General features: G+C 42.4%; 1 protein-coding gene across 2 annotated transcripts; it reads right to left on the bottom strand.

Annotated features, from left to right (window-relative positions):
- Nucleotides 1-27730, bottom strand: ENO1 (enolase 1). Of its 2 annotated transcripts, none has more exons than XM_073603023.1 (12): nt 27596-27730; nt 22371-22465; nt 18619-18714; nt 16542-16600; nt 14175-14244; nt 10469-10602; nt 8618-8840; nt 4733-4930; nt 4440-4641; nt 3390-3498; nt 3238-3296; nt 1-448 (listed from the first exon to the last, which is right to left on the bottom strand). In XM_073603023.1, the coding sequence occupies exons 2-12, from the start codon at nt 22453-22455 to the stop codon at nt 379-381; spliced, it is 1305 nt and encodes a 434-aa protein (XP_073459124.1). In that variant the 5' UTR covers nt 22456-22465; nt 27596-27730; the 3' UTR covers nt 1-378. The 2 variants fall into 2 exon arrangements, with proteins under 2 accessions (XP_073459124.1, XP_073459125.1); XM_073603024.1 differs by lacking the exon at nt 27596-27730 and adding an exon at nt 23170-23202.

Below are 27730 nucleotides of genomic sequence, written 5' to 3'. Positions count from 1 at the left end.
TTCATCTTAAGAGTTTATTACCTCTTCATAAAACTACATCTCAACTCTGCACATAAACCGTTAGCTAGCCTCCCAACAAGACTGCAAGACAAAGTACGAATGGACAAGGTTGAAGTGTTCAGGACCAAAGTCACAATAGAAAACAAAAGGAACAAACATGCAGGCACTCAGAGTGAGACAAGGAATCATCCTATTAAGCAGCAAAGCTTCTGGGATTGGAAGGTCAGAAACTGCAGTGTTGTGATGAACACCTTGATCACTGTTGGAGAGGCCTGCACTGCAAATCAGGCCTCTACAGCAGTGAAACTTAGGCCATTGCCCGCAGACTAGGTTTATGGTGACTACATAAAGATGGATAAGTGCTCTGTGTGTAATTGCTCAGTTGATGACTGGCTTCCTGAAGTTTCTACCAGCAAAACGAGCCTTGGATCCAAGCTCCTCTTCAATCCTAAGGAAGAAAATTGCTCAGTTTAATACCATATATAAATCAATTTATAGGACTGTCTTGGCAGATTTGCATTTCCTAATCCACACCAGCAACACTGCTGACTTTCCACTTGCCAGCAGATGCAAATGAATGGCTGACAGAAAAATGACAGGAAAGGTAGAGATTTTTTTTTCTTACAAACAAAAACATATACTTACCTGCTCTGAAAGTGTATTGCAGAGCAGCCCCAAACCTTTTCTGCTGGTGCTCTAGGCTTTCTTGGTGCACTCCCATAGGAAGCGACTTATAGGGGTGCACCTGTTGGCTTGCTCCCAAGTGGGGCTGTGAGAGTCCACCGAGTGCAGCTCATCCCAACTCCCACCTCCCTGGATTTGACTGACAGCAGCAGGAACCAATAATATAACACTGACTGTCAGTGCCTGTGTAAGAGAAGAGAAGACTGCAGCCAGGCACAGCAAGTACTAAAAGCTACCCTATGCAGTGAATAAAGGCAAAAACATTTTAGCTTTAGAACCACTTTAATACATCTAAAATTGGTTTTAAAGCTTTGAATAATATGTAGAGGGTCAAAACAGGTAACATTTTTGCCTTCTGTGCCTGCTAGGGAGAGTCCTGCGATCCATCTTTAACCACTTGCCCTCTGGAAGATTTCTCTTCATGACCAGGCCATTTTTGCAATACAGCACTGCGTTCCTGACAGTTGCAGTCATGCAACACTGTACCCAAGTTGTCTTTTCCTATAAATAGAATTTTTGGTGGTATTTGATCACCTGAGTTTATTTTTTGCACCAAAAGAAACCAAAACAAAAAACCAACACACAATTTGCTTTGTACTACAAAAATATAATTTTCATAAATATAGGCCAATATGTATTCTGCTACATATTTTGGCAAAAAAAAAAAATCCCAATAAGCATATATTGATTGGTTTGTGCAAAAGTTAGTTTCTACAAACGTGATATAAACTGGAATTAGTTTTTTTAATACTAGTAATGGCAGTGTTCAGCAACTTATAGCAGGACTGCGATATAACAGCAGACAGTCTGACACTTTGTGGGAACCAGTAACACCAAGGGATCAGTGCAAAAAAAACCTGACACTGTACCAATGACACTGGCTGGAAAGGGGTTAAACATCTAGATGGATCAAATGGTTAAGTGTGTCTAACCAGTGCGTCTCCCATGTTCCGTTTTTACTTAGGAATCTGATGGATTTTATTTTCTGCATTGCAGGGAAAGAAAATCTGTCAGCAGGGATGTGATAGAACAGAGCTGTCTTATTTATATAGGCAGAGCTCTGTCTGTCCTCGCCGATCAGCGGATGCCGGCAGATATCCATTGGCTGGCACCCACTGTGTCCAGTCATAGCAGCGTTGCGTTCCCTACTCAGAAGTAGGGGATCATGTATTAAGTACATGATCCAGAGCAGTCGCCCTGCCACAATAAATGTGGGGCCGTAGTAAATTGCTTAAAAGCTCACACTGGGTAAAACAGCCAATAGTGGTTTTAACTTTACCATAATCTTTCCAAAGACAGAAAGATCTTACAGAATTATAGAAAAATGAACATGAATCCTAATTAACCACCAAGTATACCAGTTTTCTTCTAATGAATTAGCCACTTAAACAGGGCAAGCAAGCAAAAATGGAATATTGAGTTCAGTTGGAGCACTGTCTAAACCCACAAAGCTGTGAATGCCTTAAAGAGCATAGCCTAAAAATGTTTTAAACTGATTGTAAAGGATAGTTTGTATTTTTAAAACATACTCACCTCCACTGTGCAGCTCGTTTTGCAGAGTGGCCCTGAACATCCTCTTCTGGGGTCCCCCAGCAGCTCCTCCCCACATCAGATAACCCTCTAGAGATGAACTCTGAGGGGGGGTTACCTTGTGGGCATGCTCCTGAGTCCAGACACAAATGCTGGACTTGGCCCTGCCCCCCACATCATTGGATTTGACTGACAGCAGTGGGAGCCAATGGCTGCGCTGCTATCAATCTGTCCACTCAACAGCCAGGACTCCGTGGAGAGAGGGACAGCATGCCCTTGCTGAGATAAGGGGGCTCAGGGGCTGGTGACTGCCAGGTGTTTTTCACTGTAATTGTAGGATGCATTAAGGTGAAAAACACAAGGGTTTACAGCCCCTTTAAGTCTGAAGGGAAACGATCCTCATGTTATACAGTGCTTGTACTGTGTAATTTGGCCCCTTCTATCACCTGAAATACCTGGTTGATCTAGCCAGTTTCTGCCCTCCCCCTGTAAACTGGCCACAGTATAGCATGGCTACTGAGCCCTGACACTGGTCAGTTTGCACCTCTCATCTGCTATGTCTCCTGTCCCCTCCCCCCGCCTGCTCCATGTGTGCCTGCCCCTCCCGCTACACAAATTAGGGTTAAAATTTACATTAACCTCAATCAATTCATGTAATGTCCCCCTGTGACTGCTTTATAACAAAACGCTATACACCTGTTTACAGAGTGCTGAACGGTGCACTCACATGACCCGCCAGCCCTCTTGCATGACAGCTGCATCGGGCAGGGCCACCTCTCCTGAACCTGTCAGGCCAAGGAGAGAGAGCCAGTGGGTCATGTGAGCACCAATCTGTAAACAGTTTTTGTATAAAGCAGAGGGAGACATGCATCAACTGAGATAACGAAAGTGGTTAACCCACAGGGTCAAATTTAAAGTGGTAGGAACGGTTATCCAACATTTGGGAAAAAAAAAGGCCATGAAGAAAAGACTTGAATTCTGGAGGGGTTCTATGAGCACAGGAAAAGGTCTATTGTTGCATACCTGAGGATCTGGTTGTACTTTGCAAGTCGTTCAGATCTACATGGGGCACCAGTCTTGATCTAGAAGTGGGTAAAGATCAGATGGTGCATAAATAAAACAAAAAAAAAAAAAAAAAAAGAAAATGTGAAGCCAAGAATAACCAAATGAATTACCTGTCCGGTACAAAGGCCGACCACCAGATCAGCAATAAAGGTATCTTCAGTTTCTCCTGATCGATGGCTGACCATCACTCCCCAGCCATTGGTCTGGGCCAGCTTGCATCTGTAAGAAATTTATATTTTTACACAATGCTACCTCTTAAAGCTTAGATTTTGAAAATATCCAAACTGAACAGACTAGAGGCAGTTTTTATACACTCTGGAAGTTATATGAACGGCCATAATCCTGGTCATCAAGGGAGTATCATTTCTACATAGTCCTAGTCTAAATCCCACCATTGTAACACTATTCACTGCAATGGCCTGAAAGATGTCAATGCTAAAAAAAAGGGGACTAAGCCAAAATTCAGGCCAACACTACAAGAGTTAACCCTTTTGCCACTGGTCCACTTCATTTTTACACACATTTGGCCTAAAAATATTTCTAACGCCAAAACATTCTAAAGTGATTTGTAAAATGCAACAAGATTGTGCAACCATTTATGAAAAATTACAGCAGAATTCCACTTGTTTTTTCTGCTTAGTAAAAGTCAGCAGCTACAAAAAAAGTGTAGCTGCTGACTTAACTCGCCTGTCCTACAGACCGATTTGGTTCTCTCCCCACATCACTAGTGTGGCCACCCCGGCTGTGACAGCTTGTGGATTCGCATTGCACATGTGTGAGTCGAGCTACGTGTCCTGAATGGCCGAGCAATCTTCTAGGACCTGTGACATGTTCCAGAAGATTGGAGGGGGAAGAGTAGTTGCCTAGGTGGCGCAAGCAGAAGCTGGGTACCTGTCAAAATTAGGTACCCACCCCCCCCCCCCCCCCCAGGAAAAAAATGACATGCCAAATGTGGCATGTCAGGTGGTGAGGAGTGGTTAAAGCAGAAGTTACAGTTTTGGGTGGAACTCAGTTTTAAAGATTAATGTACACAAATAACTATGGATACTGAACAAAAATGTATCAAACCCAGTTAACAGCAAAGTCCTGCACATGTTATCAGCAAGGGTCTTTCCCATCTCAGTGAAGCACTGTCAATTCACCAAGTATGCACTACTTACGCCTGTAGAGATTCTGAGACTGTTCCAATCTGGTTAACCTTCAGGAGAAGGCAGTTGCAGGCCTTCTTTGACACAGCTTGTTCAATTCTCTTGGGGTTGGTCACAGTCAAGTCATCACCAACAACCTGGATTCCCACATCAGCAGTGAACTTTGACCATGCATCCCAATCATCCTGATCAAATGGATCTTCAATTGACACAACTAGAAGAAAAGTTGGCCCAGATAAATTTCACTTTATACATGGTCATAACACTGCTGACTGTCATTTACAATGTTTGAAATCACACATTACCTGGATAATTTTTAACAAAGTCTTTGTAGAGATCAGCTAGCTTGTCAGGTGAGATGTATCTGGAAGGGTCATCTGGGGACTTGAAGTCCAGGTCATACTTTCCATCACGGTAGAACTCAGATGCAGCAACATCCATTCCAATCACAATCTTATCTGTGTATCCAGCTTTGCTGATGGAAGTTTTCAGGAGCTCCAGAGCTGGGAAAAGGGAATAGGAAAGTTAGTTATTTAAAAAGTACAAGTTAAAAAGTAGTATGTTTGGGGTTTTCCTGATTCATACACCAAAAAAAGTGCAGTGCAAGATAAAGAAGAGTCCATCCATAAATGTAAAAGAACTACAAGTCCAAGAGTGGAATATGAGACCCCTCGTGAGACAATGGAAATTCCAATTCACTGGTAATTCTAGGAGACAGGCTCTCCACCAGCAAACAAATGCTCTTACCAGAAAAGGTGGACCCCTGAACAAAGAGGGTCAAACACGCTTGAATCCACAACGGGATGATGGTATTCGCCAACACAGCAGTGGAACCAACACATCCAGGGCAAGTGGAGAGAAAAAAAAAAGAAAAAAAAAAAAAAATTGTGCTCCGTTAAATAGTAAAAGATCCACAAGTGGCATATCGTGATGGTGCCAAGATCTCGCTTCATATAAAAATAGGCCAGTGTACAGATGAAACCCAGGATCTGAAGATCCAGAGATGGCAGCGGATGACTTCCACAAGATAGCTCCTCTCCCGTACACATTACATCCTATGGGACGGAGCTATCTTACAGACATCACCCGCTGCCATCTCTGGACCCTGTGTTTCATAGGTACACTGGCTTTGTTTTTATATGAAGTGCGATTTTGGCGCCATCACATTATGCCACTTGTGGATCTTTTACTATTAAATGATTTAACGGAGAGCAATTAGAACGTGTCCTTATTTTTTGACACTTGCCCTGGATATTCCGGTTCCACTGCTGTGCTGGCAAATACCATCATCCCATTGTGGATACAAGCATTTTTGACCTTCTGTTAATTCAGGGGTCCACTTTTTCTGGTAAGAGCATTTGTTTGCCGGTGGAGGGCTTGTCATCTAGAATTACCAGTGGATTGGAATTTCCATCTTCTCACAAGGGGTCTCATCTTCCACTCTGGGACTTTTATTTCCTTTACATTTATGGATGGACTCCCACCGTGGAAGAGGTTAGTTGTAGTTCATTCACAGATCACTGTGAAGGAATGACACAGCTGTGTGGGTGGAGCCCTGTATGACCACACAGCGTTGACCAAATTGTGATAATGGGTGCAGGGAGACAATCACCACCTGCTGTCACAGCAGGGGATTAGAGGGGCAAAGGTAGGTGCTCTTTCACAATATGTTACACCCTAAACTCTGGTAACATGTTACCAAGGTGAACTTCTTTAACTTTCATCATACAAGGTCATGTCTGAAGTTATGACAAGTCTGTACTAGTTAAACATCTGCCAAAATGCTCGTACCATTTTGTTAGCCAGCAGCCATCTTCACCAACTCCATTTTCTCCATTCTATGAAGGCTCAGGTGTGGCAGATGGAGCTGACCTAGCATGGCCAAATACAGGGCTTACCAGCTGAAGCTGACCCCAATCCTATGTGGCCATTTTGCATTGGTGGTTGTAACCAGCCTTTATTATACTATTCTGTTCAAAGCATACTATGTGCAATAACCATCTGGCTATTCTCAATAGGCACGCGATCACCAAGAAATGTCAATTGTTCCAAACCTGAATTTGAACATTTATAAGAATCTGCATGTGGTGGCCACACTAAGACCGATGTAAAGGCCCACCTAAACAATCTATGCAATTTAAATCCAAACTGGCAAGTTCACTAGTTGGCAAAGTTTGTAAAATACAAATTGCATGGCCAGCTTTATAGTTTCATGAAGATGGGGACAATTCTCCCATTCAGGTTTCCAATGACTAATAGAACTTAAGGATTTTGGGATTAACCCTTCTACTGCCATGAGCAGATTTGACCTTTTATAGTCGGTATAGTAATACCAAAGCGAGTAAAACAGTTAAATCAGTAACCAGGTTATGGAAGCGTTGTGTAAAGATGCATACATGCAATCCACCATTTTAACATGTTCTGCATCTGCAAGGCTTTACAATACATTCAATTAAAAAGGGCATGTTTAGTCAAACCAGCATTGCTACCACACTAGCCTGCAGTATAACATGTCTAGTTTGATTTACTGCAGTACCCTAAAAATTTCTACTAGGAAGCAATTAATGCCATTGAGATTTCTGATCTTAACACCATCCTAACACACTACTCTGAAATTCTGATCCAAGAGGTCATGAGAACTTAAAGACTTCCCGTAGCCCAAGGATAGAGAGTTTGAGCATATACAGCCGATCTGTGCTATAACAAAATTAGAGCTGTTTATTCAATTAACATTCCATGACCTCCACTCTCCTGCATAGTGGAGTAGCAGAGCTATGTTTAGATACTGGCACAGCACATCAGCCTGGTAATATACAGTAACAGGCTGTTACCACTTTTCCAGTATTAAAGTCTCACTAGACTAGAACTCAGCAAGACAGTCATGGAATAGAGTGCTTATAAGCAGCCGTTTCAGATAATCACTCCTAACTAAAAGAAGGTATTTTACATTAAAGTGGAATAGATTAAAGTAGAAATTTGAATGCTACTGCATTCTACAAGAGTAGAAAACAGGTAATCTAGCTGTAATGTAGAGCTTGCAGCAGGTTTTCAAGCATGAAAAAGTAGGCCCTCACCAAAGCAATTAGGCTGCAATCACAGCTGAGCTCTTTGTTTTAAGGCAGAAAGTCATGCAATTTTGCAAAGAAAAAACAAAAAAACAAAACACCCCTGTAATCTGCCCAAAAAGAAGCTCATGTACTTTGAGCTTCAGGTGACAAACACTCAGATGTAAACAGGTGACATTGAAATGAATGGGATTTTGCTTGTTGGCCGTTTTAAGAGCTGAAAACGCTCAGGTGTGAAGGCAGCCTTATGGTTAAAGCAGGTGTAAAAATGTTCTTATGAGCTTAACAGATTTATACTTGCCTGCGCTGTGCAATGGAATTGCACAGAGCAGCCCCAAACCTCTGGGATCCATCTGCCCCATAGTAAGCTGCTTGCTATGGGGGCAGATGTGCAGGCTCATTCCCAAGCTGGGCTGAGAGTCTATAGACATGCAGTGCATCTTAGCCCCATCTTCTGCTTCTTCTGCTCACTGGATTTGACTGACAGCAGCAGGAGCCAGGTGGCCACAGACAGTAGAAGGTTTTTAAGTTAAATGCACAGAATGCAGAGAGATTCTGGATATGTAGAAAAATATAAAAACACACTCATCTGGATGGATTAAAAATGATGCTGCATCTGTCCCCTGCTGGTACTGTAGTGAGAACTAAGTGATCAAACACCACAAGTCACTCAGTTCTCACAGCTCTGCTCAGCAGAGGGAATGTCAGTGGCTCTCTGCTTTCCTTAACAGCACTCACTGGAGTGCTGTCTCAGAGGCTCATTAAGGCTGAGCCAGGTGCCAATCCAGGCCTCGGGGGAACATATGGTGGGGATCTTTTCAGAGCAACTTTGCGGCTTCAGCCTGCTGTAGGCTGAAAACAGATCACAGGAGTGCAGAACGAGGAGTGCACCCCCGTCAAGGAATTGGGAGCAACATTAGCACAGTGCCAGCACCAGCGTTGTCTCCAAAATATGGTGCAAGATTGAGAGGGCAGAACTAGCCACATGATTCAATCATTATGAGCTCTGAAGTTAGATCTAATGTTGCGAAGTTCTCTTTACTATGGTTGTAGAGCAGAGCCATTTCAACTTTTGGCTACCCAGAATTTTGATTCTTAAGGCCTGAAGAAACCAGACCTCCTTACCTTCCTTATTCTCAAGGATGTTTGGTGCAAATCCACCTTCATCACCAACATTTGTGGCATCCTGCCCATACTTCTCCTTGATCACACTCTTCAGGCTGTGATAAACTTCAGCACCAATGCGCATGGCCTCCTTAAAGCTCGATGCCCCCACTGGCAGGATCATGAATTCCTGCATAGCCAGCTTGTTACCAGCATGAGATCCACCATTGATCACATTGAATGCCTGAAATGACAAGTAGATGTTGAAAATCTGATTTTCAGCACATAAGGCCAGCTACTTTAACATTTTACACACACAGGATTTTTGGATAACCACAGCTAAGTAGTCAGTTCAATAACCTGCATTTTTAGTGAAACATCTTAGGTTTGACCTTTGATGTCCAGGGATGGATTTTCCCCAGATTGCTTGAAACTGAATTCTATGCCCTGAACTTCTATAGGCACGAACGAGCTCAGGGACAATGCAGCTCCTCATCTGCAAACAGGACTTTAAACGCTAGTTCTAAGAAAGAAAAAAAAAAAAAATTCCTTTTGCCTGCTCCTGGAAGCACAGGCTTCTACTGCTCCTAAACACTTATGCCTCCAAACACCTGACAGCTTGTGTGCATGGACACATAGGATAACATGGAGGGGCTTTTAGAGGCCGTAAAAAAAAAAAAAAAAAAAAAAAAAAAAAAAAAAAAAAAAAAAAAAAAAACCCAGCTTTCTGTTTTCCCATGATCTTACTTACTGGTAAAAAGAGACACACACACAATATTACCCAATTCAGATGCATACCTTCCCTAAATCTGGTGCCTGCAGAGTATTCTAGCGCTTTGCCAAAATATTTCTTCCTACCATTAGCCCTCACTCACTAAAGGCTTGAAATGACTAAAGTTTTGCTGCTTGTGCCCTAGGGGGTTTTGACATAACCTTTTCGCTCCTGTCGCTACAATTTACCGCAAGCCAGAAAAACCCCCAGTACAGGGTATGGGGCACACATTGGAATCACTGGACTTTAGCATGCTGGTCCTTTGTGCTATTTTAAGGGTTAGGTTCAGTGGATGATTGCCTAGGTTTGTCAAAATGCAGACATTTTTTATTACTTTATTGAAACTGCTATAACCCCAGTTTTACCCTCTATGGTTTTAGTGTTTAAGTGTGAAAACAGTGTACCTCATGCAGCACTACCCTGTCTCCCTAAATTTGGCATCCTGTGCCAAGTGATGCTACCTTGTGGTGCATTAGGCACCTTTTCGTTTCGTCTGGCCAATGCACTTCAAACCAGTCTTACCAATACAGTGCACAATAATGTTATGCGATGTTGTAATGTGTTTTAGTGTTGGGATTCAACATTAAAATGCAGTTGTGAACTGCAATACAAAAAAAAAAAAAAAAAAAAAAAAAAAACCACTAAAATAGCATAATGTGCTAGTATGCATCACATACTAGCACATTATGAATTACTTCCCTTAGAATGAAGCCCTTCCAGTGGCACCCGCTCACATCTTCCCCTGCTGTTTCTTCCGGGTTTGCAGGCTCCAGCTATGCGAGTGGCCGGATCTGCGATGTCACTCGGAGTGCATACGCTGATGAGGTCGGTAAGTTTAGGAGATATTCACAGTACCTACAGGTAAGCCTTTTAGGTACAAGTGGTGTAACAGTTTACAACCACTTTAATAGCATGCCTATTATGTTACTGTAGCACAAGCATTACTGCAATGCAAGGTTAAGCTGGTCTTCAATTACTAAACCTATGAAGTACTGCTCCATTTAAGCAGCAACATTATTTAAAACCCTCTTAAAGTTTCTCTGCAAGGGAGAAGTGTATTAGTCAACCTGCATAGCATACATTAAAAATACTCAACTTACTGGAACAGGCAGAATGACCTCAGGGTTCCCAGCTAGGTCAGCAATGTGGCGGTAAAGGGGAACTCCCTTCTCAGCAGCACCAGCCTTGCACACTGCTAGGGACACTCCCAGAATGGCATTAGCACCAAACTTTGCTAGAATTCAAAAGTAGTCACAATGTTAGTGAATTGAATTAGATTTTACATCACAAAGCCGTTTCAATTACACTAGATTAGAGAAGTAAAGCCAAAGCTTTTTTGGCTAGACACCTACAGATCACAAGGGTGCAGTTATTTCTACACACCTGAGACCGTGCTAAAGCCGGCTGACGTCAGTCAGCGCAGGCTCCGAATGGATCTCTTGCAAAAACAAGGGCCTGAGACAAAGATGTCTCCCAAGAGTAGTTATTGCTACTCTTTGGGAGACCTTTGTCTCAGGCCCTTGTTTTGCAATTGACTCTTTGTACCTTCAGGAGGGGTCCCATCTAATTGACAAACCAGTGTAGACATACCAAATTTGCATAGTACAAGTCAGTGGTCCTATGTTCTATTTTATTTTTGTAATCTGAAAAGATCAACCACATGCCTGGACTGGCACAGCCTCAGTAAGCCCGAGCCAGCTGTTCCCACCTCCTGTACAGTCCAGCACTCCAATGAGCACTGGAGGAGCAGAGAGCTGGTGACTGAAAGCTCTGAAGACAGCTGAGCTGTCAGCAGTGTTTGATCATTCAGTTCTCGGTCTGGAGCTGACAGGGGGTGGGGGCAGATTCAGCATCAGATTGATGCTGCAGGCACCTACGAGTATAATTTTTTTTAGCTAAACCCAAGGCCTCATTACCATGGACATATGCATATTTGACACAGAACTGTTCTTGCTGGCAGAACTAGTGTAAAATCTGCATCTGAAGTACATGTTTAGATGCATATAATTCTCTCATTCAACTGAATGGCTACACATTTAAGTGGATGTAAACCTGATTCATGAAATTTGAGCCTGGTGCATATCTGCAGTGTTTTGTTACCTCTTGAAAGCACTACGTCCCGTAGCCATCTCCTGCTCTGTTATCAGCCTGAGAACATCTGACAAGTTCTCAGACACAAACAAAACCAGGCTGGAAAAAGTACACACACACACACACACACACACACACGCAGTCTTGGCTGTATGCCCAGGCTTCACTGCCAACCAGGAAGAGAAAATATCCTAACATGATCTGAACTTTCTAAAGAATATATAAAGCTGAAGACAGCATATATACATGCTTTAAAAAAAAAAAAATCTTATGTAGGGAGATTTGTGATCTGTGTATCATCTGAGGCTGTTCACTGGGTATATGTGAGGGTTTACATCTACTTTAATGTGCTTACATCTGCAGATCTGTCCAGTCCTGCAGGTGTCCTATGTGTCTGCACAGCTAAATACAGCACACGTTCACATGTAAAATGAGGTGTATGGGCTGATTACTATAGTGCTGCATACAAAACTGCCGTATGCATCTAAACGCAGTGTTCTTCTGCCTGAGAGAATGAGCCCTAACCATTCTTGCATTAACCATATTTGTTAGTTTGGGAGGCTGGGAGATGCAACACTCCCCTTCCCATGATAACCAGAGTTCTTCCAGAAAACTACACTTGTAATTGTACATTCAGGAGTCAGCAACAAATTAAAGTGGTTGTTAAGCCACTATCATCTTTATACTATCCGCGCTGTCTAATAGTGTGCGAAAAAAAAAACCCACATCACACAGTATATAATTTCAGAGCGCCACTCATGTGACCGGCTGGCTCTCATCTGATAGGTACAGCAAACGGGGCAGAGATTCCCCCGGTGACGTTAGTCAGGAGGGGAGGAGGAGAGAGCTGGCCGGTCATGTGAGTGCCACTGAAAGCAGGTTTTTATAAAAACCCACGGGGACACAGGATTAGGAGACAGCGCGGACAGTATAAAGATGTAGATGTTAGGTCAGCTGCATGGGGGGGCAAGAGAGCAGCAGATAATGGAGGCATGTAAACTGGCCATGGTGCCAGGATTCAGCAGCCATGATATACCATGGTCAGTTTACAGAGGGGAGGGCATAGCCAGGCAGGATCAGCCAAAGTATTTCAGGTGATAGAAGGGGCCAAATGACAGCACAATCACTGTGCTGTATAACATGCTTTAAATGCATTTTAATTTTTTAAATTTTTTAGGGTAACGAACGCTTTAAGGCTAGCACATCATCCAGAGGAATCTTGATTAAAATCAGAATGTTGGCTCGCAAAACTGCTCCAACTTTCATAGCAGGACTAGTTTGGATAGAGCATAGCAAGGGAAGTGGAGTAGTTAGCCATCACATGATCAAAGCCTTAAATCAAATTAAAGCAAATTCTTATTTGAGGGCAGGAGTGTTATTTTGAGCCTACTAAATCCAATTGTCCTACAATATTGCAAAGAAGAAGAGGCCATCTGTTTGCAGATGGAAACAGCCTAAAGCAGTCAAGGCCAGCTCTAGTTTTAGACCAATACTTAAGCACCAATTTTTCTTTAATTCTTTAGTTTAACAAGCAAACCAGGTCCTTGGCAGTCTGTACATGCCTATGACACTTACAGTATTTACACTGTTTGAATGCCACACAAACACCAAGATAACTGTTTAGACCTCTTTCTAGGGAGACTAAAGGGACTTAAATGCACCACATGTCCTTATGAGAATAGACTACCGGTAGTAAAGAGACCATGTCACCGCAAAAGTCTTCCAAAAGACCCATGTGCATTTAAAATGGTATGTTTACTTGTAAAAGCAACCCTTGTGTAGACCTCCAAACTGTGTATAGGCACCATCTTTGATGGGATGTCAGCAGCCTCACAGCTGTCACAAGTGACATTGCATTACCCTTCACCCTCTCCATGGGTAGCCATTTAAATGTTATGGAGAGATGAGTGGACAAGGTAAACCAAAATACCACATTTACTTTAAAGTGTGTCATCCTCAAAATTCTCCTTAGTGTGTGCTCACCTGTTATTTAGCTGGTCGTTCTGAAGTACAGGACACTGGTGCAAGCACATAGCATGCCTGTATTGGCTAGTTTGTTCAGTCACATCTCCTTAATTACAACTAGGCTCTGGCACACGCCCCCTCTGAATCAAAGGCTGTCATTTAAATGAGCCCTGCATTTTGCCTTAGGCCAAGACTATAATATGCACACTGTAGTGCCCTGCAACCCTGCCCCAAGCATAGTGATAAGACAATTTTTAAACTTTCAGTTAAGAAAGCATTTCTGAAACCAAGCTAAAGTAGCTAGTGCTTGCATAGTTCTAACTGCATTAGAAAGTGACCAACATTGTATTTTCAAAACTAATGTTAAGTGGAGCTCCAGGCTCCTTCAGAAAAATTGAAGTCAGCAGCTACAAATACTGTAGTGGATGACTTATTAGGGTACGTACCTGTCCTTGTGGCTTCACAACCAATTTCCCTCTTATGTGATGTGCTTTGTGAAAGGACCAGCTGTGTGGGGCCCGAACTTTTAGGTCAGTTCGCCATGGTGAACAGACAAGCAGAGCTCCCTTTTGGGTGGAGCTCTTAAAGTTGTTTAGGCCAGCTTGGATCATATGAATTCTTACCACCGCAGTACAGTCTGCAATACTATTCAACCTATGTTCTTTGTGGCAACAATGCTACCAGTCACTGAAAATTAAAATATTCTATAGCATACATGAACACATTGTATTGCACTGTTCAATTACTTACATTTGTTCTCAGTTCCATCCATATCCAGCATGAGCTTGTCAACCTTCTCTTGTTCCACAACATTTATATTCTGCAAGAAGAGAGATTATAAAGCTTCCACCTTTATATAATATGAGTTAGTGGATGCTGTTGGGATCAAGGTGCAATTAAAGCAACACATTAGTTATTACACTAAAGGTTTACATTAAAGCCCTTGCTGGTACTTTAAGCAGGTGGCACCACTCGGCAGCAGTGATACCCGGTACTGTAGGAACAGGAAAGCTTATAATTGCGAGTTTAAAAAAAATACAATTAAGCCTAGGCAAACCAAATAAGTGATGAAAAAACCCACACCTAAATGAGGCGAGCAATATGTAGGCAAGCAGTAGAGTTACCATTTTCCCTATAGAAGCACAGCAAAGTGTGCAAGAATCAGGTAATTTTTATTGAAGTCTCAACTACAACTGAAAGTCAGAGGCTGAGATGGTACCATCTACTCTTAACTGCACCATACCACATGCCCCAGGTATGCAGAGTGTGCAAGAACCAGGGTTCTGTGAATCAGGTAATGTTCTGCATGGTGAGCTTGTTTTAGGCCCTCTGTATGGCATATTTTCCCCATTACTGCCAGCTTTAGCCAACTTTAAGACTTGCCACTTGCTTAGCAAAATCGCCACAACACCCAACTCTCGATTAAACAGCTTCAGAGGTCAGATTAACCAGATAGAATAATTTGTATGGTATGCATGTTGATTGAGGAAAAAAAATTGCTAGTGTGATCAAAAAAGCTTTGAAACCAAACAGCCACATGAGCTGAAGATGCATTGCTGAGTAGCTAAACACTGATGTCATCTGCAAGTTAAGCTGTGCACTTGTTAAATTAACCTACAGCTATCTATCAAGTTTCCAAGCACACCTGTTCCCATATGTCTACAGTGAAAACTTGCCCTTCCCAACATACAGGGAGTTTTACCAATAATGAGAATGTGTTACTTAAACTGGCAACATTATACACATTTTCTTATTCAATTCTTTAGATTTACCATCAACTACATAGTACAAAGGTCTCCCCGATTGCATACAAATTGAAAGTGTTTAGGTTTGACCTCATATGGTTTTGATAAATCTAAAAAGGAAAATTGTACAATGTTTGGCCAGCCTTAGGCCAGGTTCACACAAGCCTGCATGGTAAGACAGCATTTTATAGGCTAATGAGGATCAGCACCAGCAGGAAGCAGCACAAGGCATGTTTCAGTACACCAAATTTGAATCAGTGCTTTCATTCATGTCACTGTACAGCAGTGCTGCTTGTTTCTATGTGCCCATACATACCCCGCAGACTTGATGTCCGCAGGGATACCCACGATCATCTCATGGAGAGGAACGGGGAAATGCTAATGTAAACAAGCATTTACCCATTCTGCCTAGTGACAGGGCACTGATCACAGCTCCCTGTAATTGGGAGCAGTGATCAGTGTCATGTCACACACAGCCCCTCCCCCCTACAGTTAGAATCACTCCCTAGGACACACTTAACCCCTACAGCACCACCTAGTGTTAACCCCTTCACTGCCAGTCACATTTACACAGTAATCAATGCATTTTTAATTGCACTGATCGCTGTATAAGTGTGAATGGTCCCAAAATAGCTCCAAAAGTGTCCTATGTGTCCGCCATATTGTCGCAGTCACAATTAAAAACCGCTGATCTCCGCCATTACTAGTAAAAAAAAAAGTTAATAAAATGCCACAACTATCCCCTATTTTGTAGACGCTATAACTTTTGCGCAAACCAAGCAAATGCTTATTGCATTTTTTTAACCAAAAATATGTAGAATACATACCGGCCTAAACTGAGGAAAAAAAAAATATTTTTTGGGGATATTATAGCAAAAATAAAAAATGCGGTTTCAAAATTGTCACCATTTTTTGTTTATAGCACAAAAAATAACCGCAGAGGTGATCAAATTCCACCAAAAGAAAGCTCCATTTGTGGGGAAAAGGATGTCAATTTTGTTTGGGAGCTACATCGCACAACCGCGCAATTATCAGTTAAAGTGATGCAGTGCAGAATCACAAAAAGTGCTCTGGTCTTTGGCCAGCCAAACGGTCCGGGGCTAAAGTGATTAAACATTTGCAAGATAAAGATTATACAACTGGAAAAAAATACAAGTTTAAAACCTTGCAGACCCACAAGTTACCATCTACAATGTAGTATTCCCTTTGAAGAATTAAAAGCCTCAAAGTTGTACTATGGCAATATTTTCTACAAAAAGTTCAAACTTCTATAAACCCTCTTATGCTTGCTGACAAAAAAAAAAAAAAAAAAAAAGTTAAGACAACAGTCAAGACAAGGTTAGCAGAGAGTTAGCAAGACAAGATCCCGTACCTTTCCAACCAGTGCTGGTGCAATGGTATTATTGATGTGCTCAACGGCTTTACAGACACCTAGAAAGGACAAGCACATTCAATCACTGCACATATCACACATTTGCATGCTCCAGTGACATTACTAGACTGACAACTCCTGCTAAAAAGCCTTTATGCCAGTGGTTCTCAACTCCTGTCCTCAGGACCCACTAACATGCCATCACACCAGACTTGTTTTAGACATCTGCATTTCATATGAGCCTTTGGTAGGGTCACAGAATTGAGAAACCTCAGATCAGTGGACCACAAAGCAGTAGACTAACGTCTTTCATTGCCACAAGTTTAGTGTGAACAGCTTTTAGTAATTTTACATGTAGTGTGCCAACAGCACAGAAGTCTTAGGACTGTGGTAATAAATTGTGTGGTTATAGGTTTACAATGCATGCATTTCTAACTAGGCAAGCAGAAGCGGGCCGTCTAGGAATGTCACTTTGGAGAAGTTAGTCAAACCCCATGCGCTGGGAGGAGTGCAGGGCACAAGCTCCCATTACCTGGGTGGTCAAAGCAGGTGCCAGAAATTCGTTTATATATTTCACAGCTCTGTTAACACCTGAGTGAAGGACAAGAAAACAGGTAAGAAAACACTGATTGAAATTTCCTGGAATGGTTCACCCATTAACAGCTAAATATGCATGGCCATATCAATCCCAAAGAGGTCCATTGATCACAAACACCACAGTATCTTGTATATTTATATGCCCTTTATTTCTGTGAGCATTTTGCCATAAGAGGTTTCAGGACTTTAGTCCTGTTTTTTGTAATAAAACCTTATTAAAAAAAAAGGTAAAACCCATGACAATGGTTTGGGGCAGGGTGGATATAAAGCAATGATAAAAAGGGGATTTTGATTTAAATATCTTTCCTGATTATAAAATTTATTTTAATAAAATGCTTTTGGAGTAAAAATATCCATAAAGATAGCTTTCCATTTAGGATACATTAATATAGTTTATTCAGCATGAAATTAAGCTGTATATTCTGCAATATTTACATTATTCGTAAACTCGTTCAATGAATCCAAGCCCTGCAAGCTGAGATAACATGCACTGCATTTACACAATTTTACAGTAACCATGAGATAAAGGAATATTCCTGAACTATGTTTTATCTCATTGTATTGTCTATGTACATTACAAACTGATTGAATTGGTTCTCATAGCGCCATTTTATTAATCTGACAGCTTATTCTAAATAGGAAACCTTCATTTTGTTTGCAAATATTAAAGATACTAACTACCAGTAAGAATAAGCCCTTACATTTAAAGAGCACCTGTCATTTCAGATCCATCATGGCAGCCCCTGTTGGCAGGCATTCACCCACCTGCTGCCGCCACATTCCTCACATCCCATTAAAGTGAATTATACTGTCGGTGAGTCAACAGCAGGTCAGAGGAGGAGCTGTTGCAGGACAGAGATGACAGTTGCCAAAAAAAAAAAAAAAAAAAAGATTTAGGGCTCTTTCACACGGGGCGGATCAGTGATGATCCGCCCCGTGAACACCCGCTTGCTCAGCAGGAATTGCTGAGCAGAAAGATGACATGTCCATCGCTGCACACTGTGCAGCTACGGACCTGTCAGAGCACCACTCTCCCCTATGGGGGATCGGATGATGACGGACCGTAGTGTCCATCGTCACCCGATCGGGTCAGATGTCTGCGGACATGTCACCGCTGACATCTGACGCTCCATAGGGATACATGTATGTCCGTCTTTTCATCCGAAAACGGAAGGATGAAAAACGGACATACGGATCCCTCGTGTGAAAGAGGCCTTAATGTGAGTTGTTTTAAATCCAGCCTTTTTACTAGTGATTTAAATCAAATCCACCCTGGTTTGGGGTCTGATGGAAGAGTGCCTTCAGGCATACAGGGTATGGAACCACCACCCTATTTGGGCTCTTCAAGAAAAAATAGTTACTTTTGAACTTTAACTCATACGTCTGAAGCCAGTTAGAAGAATAACCCCACAGGACCCTCAGAAAACCTCCCAGCACCATAACAGTATTTATTCAGTTAAACCGAAGGTAAAGAATTTACCCTTTCCCAGGTAGCGGGTTTTATCATTGTCACGGAGCTCAAGTGCCTCATAGATACCAGTGGAGGCACCGCTGGGTACAGCAGCACGGAACAACCCTGCAAAGAGAAAACAGTGGTCACCAGTGAATAAACTCACAATAAGGGGCTTTAATGTGCCCAAACGTTTAATCTACCATGATGACCTTGCTGAGAGTTCAGATTTAACAAGAGAGACACAATTCATCTAAAACTGTTTGCCCATCTTAACATAACAAGCCTCACTGGGCAGTCTCAATACATGTCATATCCAATTAAAACCTAAGACAGAGTTGATATAGCGATCAAACATGTTTTCCCACTGACTGCCAAAAGTACCCAGTCTCATCTTCATCAGAATACTGTACTCCGGAGGTAAAGATTTAGCCAACTGTGGCCAATAATGGCATTATAACAGTTAACATAAATTTAGCAGCAATTCCCCAGATTTGCATGGCGTAGCAATGCCACTGGATGTGGTCAGCCCAATTTTAGGTGGGCTGCATCAATAGTGCACGCAATGCAGGGGGTAATCTGTATGCAATAGCTGGCTATTGGTAATCCTCACCCTGGAACAGTCAACTTACTCTGATGTTTAGATTTAAAGCAGTGTTCCGCCCACCACTGCAAAAATTAAAAGCCAGCAGCTACACATACTGCAGCTGCTGGCTTTTATTAGGACACTTACCTGTTCTGGAGTCCAGCGATGTCAGCACCGCAGCTGATGTTTCCATCAGCCGTCAGGTGCATGCCACCATTGCGAGTAAGGGAACCCGGCAGTTTAGCCTTACGGAATCACCCTGGGAAACCTACTGCGCATGTGCAAGGCTCTGCTTCCCTCTTCTACTGGCCCAGCAGCAGGAGGGAGCAGTGACTAGGGTTGCCACATCATCCCTTTAGTCCAGGACACATTACACAGGTTCTGTGGCTGATTAAGGTGGTAATTAAACTCACTTGGTGCCTTATCTGCATTATATAGGGCCTCAAATCTGTTTAATGTGTCCTGGATTAAAGGGATGATGTGGCAACCCTAGCAGTGACATGGGCCGCAGCACGGACTCCTGGAAATGAGAACAGGATACCTGCCAAAGACCAGTATCCGCTACCCCACTTTCCCCTGAAAGGTGCAAAAATGTGGCACCTGAGTAAATTGAACCTCTTAAAAAGAATGAGGACTCCCTGATAAACATCACTGCTAAACAAAATACAGAAACAGTTTAATCTTTACATTCATTTTCCAAGTCTTACAGGAGAAAATCAGGTCCAACATGGGCCTTTAGTGTGTGGAAGGAGGGCGCGTGATCAACCACTTACATCAAAAACATTTTGGTTTAATCATGTATAATAGAATACAAAAACAAATAAATATCACCATCTGAATACAAATATTAGTTTCATAAAAACAGGTGACAAAATATACACTGAAAGGTTAAAATAGGGATATGCCCATGTAGAGGCAGATGTTTATAAAAGGCTGACGTGTTTCGAGTGTCACCTCTTCATCAGAGCCTGAAAGAACGGGAACACAGTATGTGTGAGCCAATAGGCCGACATGTGTACATGGGGAGGGGTGGCTAGTTGGAAGCTGTGTCCTGTTATGTAAAGTTACTTATCCTGAGCTCCAAAGCAGTCCACATCCAAACTGTCTAGGTGGAATACAGATCAAAAACAGGATAGTAAGGAGCACATGGTAGGTGTGTGCTGTACACTAGACGTATAATGAATTCACGTTGGTGACAGTCAAACCATCAAATCATTTTGACTGTTACCAATGTGAATCCCTATTTTAATCTTTCAGTGTATATTTTGTTACCTGTTTTTATGAAACTAGTATTTGTATTATTCAGATGGTGATATTTATTTGTTTTTGTATTCCATTATACACGATTAAACTAAAATATGTTTTTGGATGTAAGTGGTTGATCACACGCCCTCCTTCCACAAAGTCTTCTCCAGACCACCCCTGGTCAGCTGAGGCAGCGGGACACGCATTACCATCTCCTTTATACTTTTCACCATCTACAAATACTACCCAATTACATAACGCACGCTCACAAGCGCAGAAGTAATTCTCACCACATTGTGTCCACATTTCACTTGGGCCTTTAGTGCCTGTTCACACCACAAAAAAGCAGTTTAAACACGTTTGAAGCGTCCCTGCATATATTTCAGATGTTTCACTGTACTGGGGTCCGTTGCATTTGATGTTTTACCATTCTAATACAGTTGTAGAGTTCAGGGAAAAAAGCAGCATGTTCTTTTCTCTGGAACTAAAAGCACTGGAATGCACTGCATTGGAGCAAGCTATGCCATTGAAACCCATTTTATATGTGTTTGATGCAGCAAAAAAAAAAAAAAACCCACAATGCAGCGCAGGTGTGAATGGGCCCCAGCAATACAGGCAATGAGCATATTACACATGTATGTAGAGATGAAGTCTTCAGTGGTACCAGAGACTGACCTCAACAGTTCAACCTCTTTCATATTGAGCATAGATGCATGGCAAACTCTTAAGACACCTGTTCGCTATGCCTTCAGCTGTTTTTGTAATTCCAATCTATTGCTAGATCAGTCAAGTATAATAGGGCAGGGAAAAAATAAGAGTGAAGATTACCAAGCATACTCTGGCTAGAATATGCAAGCCTTCAATAAATATTTGCATTCAGTGTACCTTCTTTCAGTGGCAAAACCCAAAGCAGGTTTCTCCTCACACCTTAACACCATCCCAGAAGCATCTTATGGAAACAGTCGTCATGCCCCAACTCCCAAGCTACATACTATACCTAGTGGAATAAAGATGCTGCCTGAAACTATAAAGGAGCATGCAAGTCAAGAGCTGCTTTTAAACCATTTCTCCCCAGAAAACATTGCTCAAGTTTAGGCTTCAATCTGTACATCAAGCATACAGACATGACTATTTGAATAGTAAAACCTATATTCTGCCATTTTAAAAGAATTTTGTCACATGCCAGCTGTCACTGACCACCTACAGAAAAGGTTTGTGGTATGATTGCCTCTGGCATGGTGTACGTTAGGTGTGCTACCTTTGAACTCCAACATGTTTTTTTAATGAAAGCAAATTAAAGATGTAGAAGTGGTTTCCCCCCCCTCCTCACACTGCACCCAACGTACAGATGTTAACAGGGCCTAACCCAAGCATGCAGCATGACTTCCCTTAGCTGATTTGTACACTTGTTCCAATTTGACAAATTTACCTTTGCCAGAGATCAGAATTACAGACCACTACCAATATCAGTAGTTGGCTATGGTAGTCAGCATACCTCAGCACTTGACTGCTGGGACCACAGATGGTGAGAACAATCATAGTGGCACAATTTTCAAACATTGATCAAATAGCCCATTTTTAGTGTATATTCAAAGCTGTCCCCACATTTTATATGCTCCTAGTTGATTAGCTTTTCTGCCAAGTCCCTTATTAAGGTAGGGGTCATATGTGTGGCCATGGGTTTGTGCCTGATGTTTGCCTGAATTCACACCTGAACGGGACCAAACACACACACAGGACCCTTCTGCAATCCACTCCACAGCCACCACAGACCTGTGTGAACTGGCTCCATTGAGAGCCGGTCACACTCGCCTGTCATGCGAATTGGATGCGGGGGAAACCCACATATTTATTACAATCTGCTGAACCTGACTGTCACCTGCCCCTGGATTATCACACACACACACACACACACACACACACTTTCTAGAGGCAATATTTTGTTACCAACCTTTAGCTGTAAAGAGGTCAACCTCCACAGTGGGGTTACCACGGGAGTCAAAAATCTGCCTTGCGTGAATCTTCTGGATAGACATGGTGGTTTACCTAAAATAAAAACAGTAGCATAGTTAATTATGCCTTATTTTACAAGCACAAGTCTAGCCCCCAAAAAAATGTAAATCAAGTTAACTTGCTTTTAATATTGCCCAATTATATTCATTCAGCCCTTCTCAGACCCATCTGATCTCTATCTAGGCATGCTCAGAGGTCATTGCTACTTGAGAGCTGAGATTCTACATGAAAGGTGGTGTATTAATGAATGGAGATGCCACACTGTAAAACAGGGGAGTGTAGTAGTGATGAATTATCTTGTCATAGCTGCAGCAGAAGGCCACATTCAGGAAACTGGGAGACTTCCTAGAGATTGTCACTGTAAATCGTTGTCTGTTTTAATAAGTGCTCATTTAGTAGGTTAGATGCATGGTCGTTCGATATGATCTAAAGATGTTAGAGTGTTCAAGAAGGTAGATTCCTACAAGGATTAAGAATTTAGCAGGATAGTCTTCAAGCACAAATTAACATACATGTCTACTAGACAGCATCCTGTACTAGGGAAGGACGGGTTAATCCACCATTGTTTAAAGGAGTGGCTTCACAGGGCCTGATGCCTCACCAAGGTCAGAGCATTGCCAGGACTTTCCTCTTAATGTGCGATGCTTTAACCCAACATATATGTACTAGTCGCCTATCAGAGTCGTGACTGATGAAAGCTTTATATTCAGCAGTCTGTTAAATCCCTGTACACAAACCCTGCTAGCAACGTCCTTGACTATGAATCTTCCTGGGTTGCCGAGCCCTGCCTTCCCTGCAACGTCAGAAATGCAGCATTGTGTTAACTCTTTAGGTTCAGACTGTAAATTTCCTCTTGTCACCTTACAAAACACTAGCTTCACAGGGATATCTGATTTAAAAATACATGTAAAACTATTGACACATTTCTCCTCTGGCAGAAGAGCTGGGTGCCTGAACACAGCCTCCATTCATTAATATGCCTGCTCACACGTAGCATCTCTTCAGCTCATGTGACATCTCCATAGCATCATCAGGGCATGCTCAGAGATCAAGTCAGTTTTCAAGGACACATAGGACAAAGCGTGAACAATGGACCATTCTACAAGGTTAGACCAGGTGCTACAATGTAAAATTGACATAAAAGGCATACAAACACATGGCTTCTTCTGATATTACAAAAGCTGTGCCACCTTGGCTGAACAGGCAGTTCAGTTTATCCACCATTTAAATAGACCAATCATAAGAGCGTCAAAGAGCGTCTCACGATGCAGTATATAACATCTAGAGAAGCACCGTGGCTTAGTGGTTAGCACTCCTGCTTTGCAGCACTGGGGTCCTCAACTCAATTCCCAGTCAGGACATCATGTGCATGGAGTTGCATGTTTTCCCTATGTTGGTGGAGCTTCTGCCCAAACCCAGCAATGGTAGGTTAAGCTGGCCATTGATTAAAGCAACCAGCTCAGGAGGGACTAGCTGAATTTCAGACCATGTGTGGCTGTCCCCATTTGACAAATTGATCGTTGGTGTACTTTGGAAGGTTGGAAAACTTGTCAGTGTACTGTAATAGCAGAAGAGTCCAGCAATCAGACTACAATGTGTCAGCAGGGAGGATTCCTAACAACCTTGCTTGTGGACGGATGAATCTTATTTTTCAATCAGTGTGCTGGCCAAAAGAAAAACAAGTCACCTGTGGCCAGTTTTAGCTGCCTCTTGTACTAACTGGCCCTAGTATGATTTTACCAAGTGAACCCAAGATGGCTGCCTCAGCAGATAAAGCACTCAAAGCCCCCCCCCAAAATGCACTATTGGAGAAATATTGGGGGGGGGGGGGGGGGGGGGGGGGAGTCTTCCAACAAGGCCAAGTCTCAGCAAGAAATTGCAGCTAGCTTTTTTTTATATACTTTCCATAAAAGTAGTTTACAGTAAGGTAGCTTATAGGAATAAAGCCTCCTAAATCTCGTAATTAAGAGAAGGTTACAAATTGCCATTATTGTACTTCACGTCCATTCACTGCTAGAAATCAATGGAGTCACCCCATGTATAGAGAACTCTTATCAGCAAAGACTGGCGTTGATGCAGAGGATTCTTCTGACATTCCAATTCATGTGTGCTGAGAAAGCAGGAATAATCTGCACAAGTTGTTGCCTCATAGGACATAACTAGAAGATTAGACATTATGGGGTTGATTTACTAAAGCTGGAGTGCAAAATCTGGTGCAGCTGTGCATGGTAAACAATCAGCTTTAACTTCAGTTTGTTAAATTAAGCTTTGACAGTAAAACCTGGAAGCTGATTGGTTTTTATGCAGAGCTGCACCAGATTTGGCACTCTCCAGTTTTAAAAATCAACCCCTATGTAGCAGGTGTGCACACCTGGTAATAAGAAACCTATCAAATGCTTTGATCACATGTAGCCCAATTCTCAGATTCCTTAGGCCAGGTACCTTTAAATGATTTAATAATGCATCCACCATTTAGATTTCATAAGTACCCATTTAGATCTATGCATTTGTAGGTGCTTCTTTGTAGCAGCTTTTTCTGGAGCATGCGCTGCAGAACCGAGATGGAAAAGCCACCACTACAGACAAGTTGGACACATGCATTAGTGCATTAATGTAATGGTGTTAAGGGGCTCTGTCACTGAACGGTTTGTACTGTGCTCTGCAAAACACCCACATCTTACACCACACCAGAAATCAATGTACAATGTTATACAGTACAAAGGTTAAAGTGAAACGACAGATTGAGAAAAACAATTCTCTGCTGTCAAATCCCACAGTCTGGTCAGCAATGACCCACTTCTAAGGCCAGGCTCACTCAACGCCTGGAGATCTGCAGCTCACATCCATCCTAATCCAGAATGGCGTTCTATGGCTGCCTTTAACCTATTCATTACCGGTGTGTTTGGTCAGGTTATTTCCAAAAAAAAAAAAAAAAAAAAAAAAAAAAAAAAGAAGAAGATTTGCATCAGAACACTCAGCTATAGAGCAAGTCCTGAGTGTCCTCATTTCCGTAGGAGGGGGCGAGTTACTCATAAAATCACTTCCTTTCTTGCAGACAGGCCCTGGCAACGGAGATGTGGAAAACCCAATGAATCAAGCAGCAGTATTGCTCATTTCAAGAAAATGTCTGCTGTGTGGACGTGCAGTTTCTCACATGTGAAATATGAGGTCTTAGAACAAATGGAAAAGTCAACAGCATCAACCTGAGCTCCAGGACCAGACTTCACGCAAAGGGTAGTAATTAAATTCAGATTTTAGTTTAATACCCAATAAGCTGAATTCTAATTGGCTTCTGCATTTTTCTTTATGGATATGCCTTCCCTAACAACCGCTGATGTCAGCATATGCCTACCCTAGCAACCATTTTTATTAATTCGTTTCATGCCAAATAGTTTACAGCCGGCCTGAAATTCTTGTTAGGAATCAGATTTTAATTCTGCTACACACAGTAGAACGTGAAAGGCTCAGTGGCTGAACATGCAATTACCGTTGGCTGCCAAGACATCTACATTGGGCATCTACTGTACTCCACTGCCACCAATTTTAAGCAGGCCAGAATTTAACTGATGCTTGTCATCTAACTGCAACAAGTTAAGAAAGGGAGAATTGACAATACTACTGTCAAAGTGGCGTGGATTGCTGATATGTATTGATCCTTAAGGGCTCATTTACACCAGCCTGCAAGCTATACTGCATAAATGCTGGTGAACATTGTTTAAGGGGGTGCATGTTATCTAAAAGGGAGCAAAGCCTTGTTACAACCATTGTAACATTATTGAAGGCAAAATTACTCATTTGACTCTGCTGCATAGGGGCGCATCCACGGCAGGTATAAAATCGCATGCAACAAAAAAGCCTTCAGTTCACACTGCAGCCAATAGAATTTAATGAAAGGTCATTTGTCACAATTCCATATATTGAGTTCTATAAAAAAGTAAACCATCTAATACTTTGGGATCGGCACCATTTCTCCCGATGCACACCAGGCTGTGCGTTCAGTATGGCTGCTATGTGACCAAGCCATTAAAACGTAGACAAAGCGCACAATAGTGGTGTGAACAGGTCACAGACAACTGTTTTCTAGTTGCCCTTTACATCAATCTATGCAGATCACTGCAGCTCAAAATACATGGGGTGAACAAACCCCCAAACTCGCATCAGTGCCCTCCTTTAAGAAAAATTAAAAATCTATCCTATGACGCAAGCCTGCGCTCCCAGCTATAAAACATGGCAGCCACTAGTAGACGCCTCCATGTACCACACCCACCTACCTAGTGCAGGCACCCAATATTAGCCAAACCGAACGTTAGCAAATTAACCCATTTAATCCCAGATATTCTAGCATCTTCCAGTAAAGGCTTAGCAACACAGGCACCCAAGGGAAAGCAACGATGCAGTGTGCAAATCCACATCCATTTTAAGAGGATGACTCAGTTCCTTTGACAGTCATCTAGGAGGCTGGCTATCTTACAACAGAGGAAATTGAAGCCATGCTAGAATTTCATTTTAGTAATAAGAAAAGCTCACATCCCCCCCCTCCCGCATTGGATTTCAGTTGAGCAGTAATGAATGGGACGGATTCTGCACACTGTTACGCAACGTTGCTTGTATAACGACAGTAAGGGGTTAAAGGTAAAAAAGGACTAAGTAAGGAATCAGAATCCCACCCTGAGCAAGGAGACATCTATTTCTGTCCACCAGCAGCTGGGACCTTCATCTGTTGCAGGCATGCTGTGCAGTCACCGCTAGGCTCATCTTCCATCAGAGGTAGTGACACCTTTACCAAGTAGATGGAAGATGGACACCACTCTAACACTAAGGCAGCCATTACCAAGCAACAATGTTTATTCTGCATGAACAGGCCTGCATTCATCTCTGATCACATAGCAACATGGCAGAAGCCCAGCAAGAGCCTCCCCCATTGACTCTGCACTGGTGTGTAATGAATCAATAAACAAGGCTGCTCTGACAATATACAGAATGAAGTCCATCATTAGAATCTGCTACCACCCTCCATAGAGGGATAGAAATATCTGAGACATGGATCAGTACAGTAGATGGTATACAGCACAGATCATATGTATATAGATCATAAGCGCCTTACAAATAAGTAGGTGCCGAGATTGCACTATTACTACTCCTCCTGGGTGTACCTGCTCTTACCTGGGCCCTCTGCTTTCCGACTGAGAAAAGGAGAAGCGATTACCGCAGCGACCTGCTTTTATACAGAGCGAGCCCAGTGACGGGACACGCCCCTTCCCGGCCGACACACCCTCCCGCTGGAGGCTCCATGGCTGA

Source organism: Aquarana catesbeiana, linkage group LG10 (assembly GCF_042186555.1).
Source record: "Aquarana catesbeiana isolate 2022-GZ linkage group LG10, ASM4218655v1, whole genome shotgun sequence".
NCBI classification, from domain to species: Eukaryota; Metazoa; Chordata; class Amphibia; order Anura; family Ranidae; genus Aquarana; species Aquarana catesbeiana.
Note: the sequence above shows the minus strand (reverse complement) of the source record. Positions and strands in the feature narration are given on the sequence as shown.

Bases quoted from the DNA above. Each gene is read 5' to 3' on its own strand.
- ENO1 (XM_073603023.1), bottom strand. From the start codon at position 22,455: ATGTCTATCCAGAAGATTCACGCAAGGCAGATTTTTGACTCCCGTGGT. The intron at 10,603-14,174 runs GTAAGTAATTGA...TTTGAATTCTAG, and splicing joins GGATGGAACTGAGAACAAAT to CAAAGTTTGGTGCTAATGCC. The intron at 3,499-4,439 runs GTAAGTAGTGCA...AATTTCTTACAG, and splicing joins GTCTCAGAATCTCTACAGGC to ATGCAAGCTGGCCCAGACCA.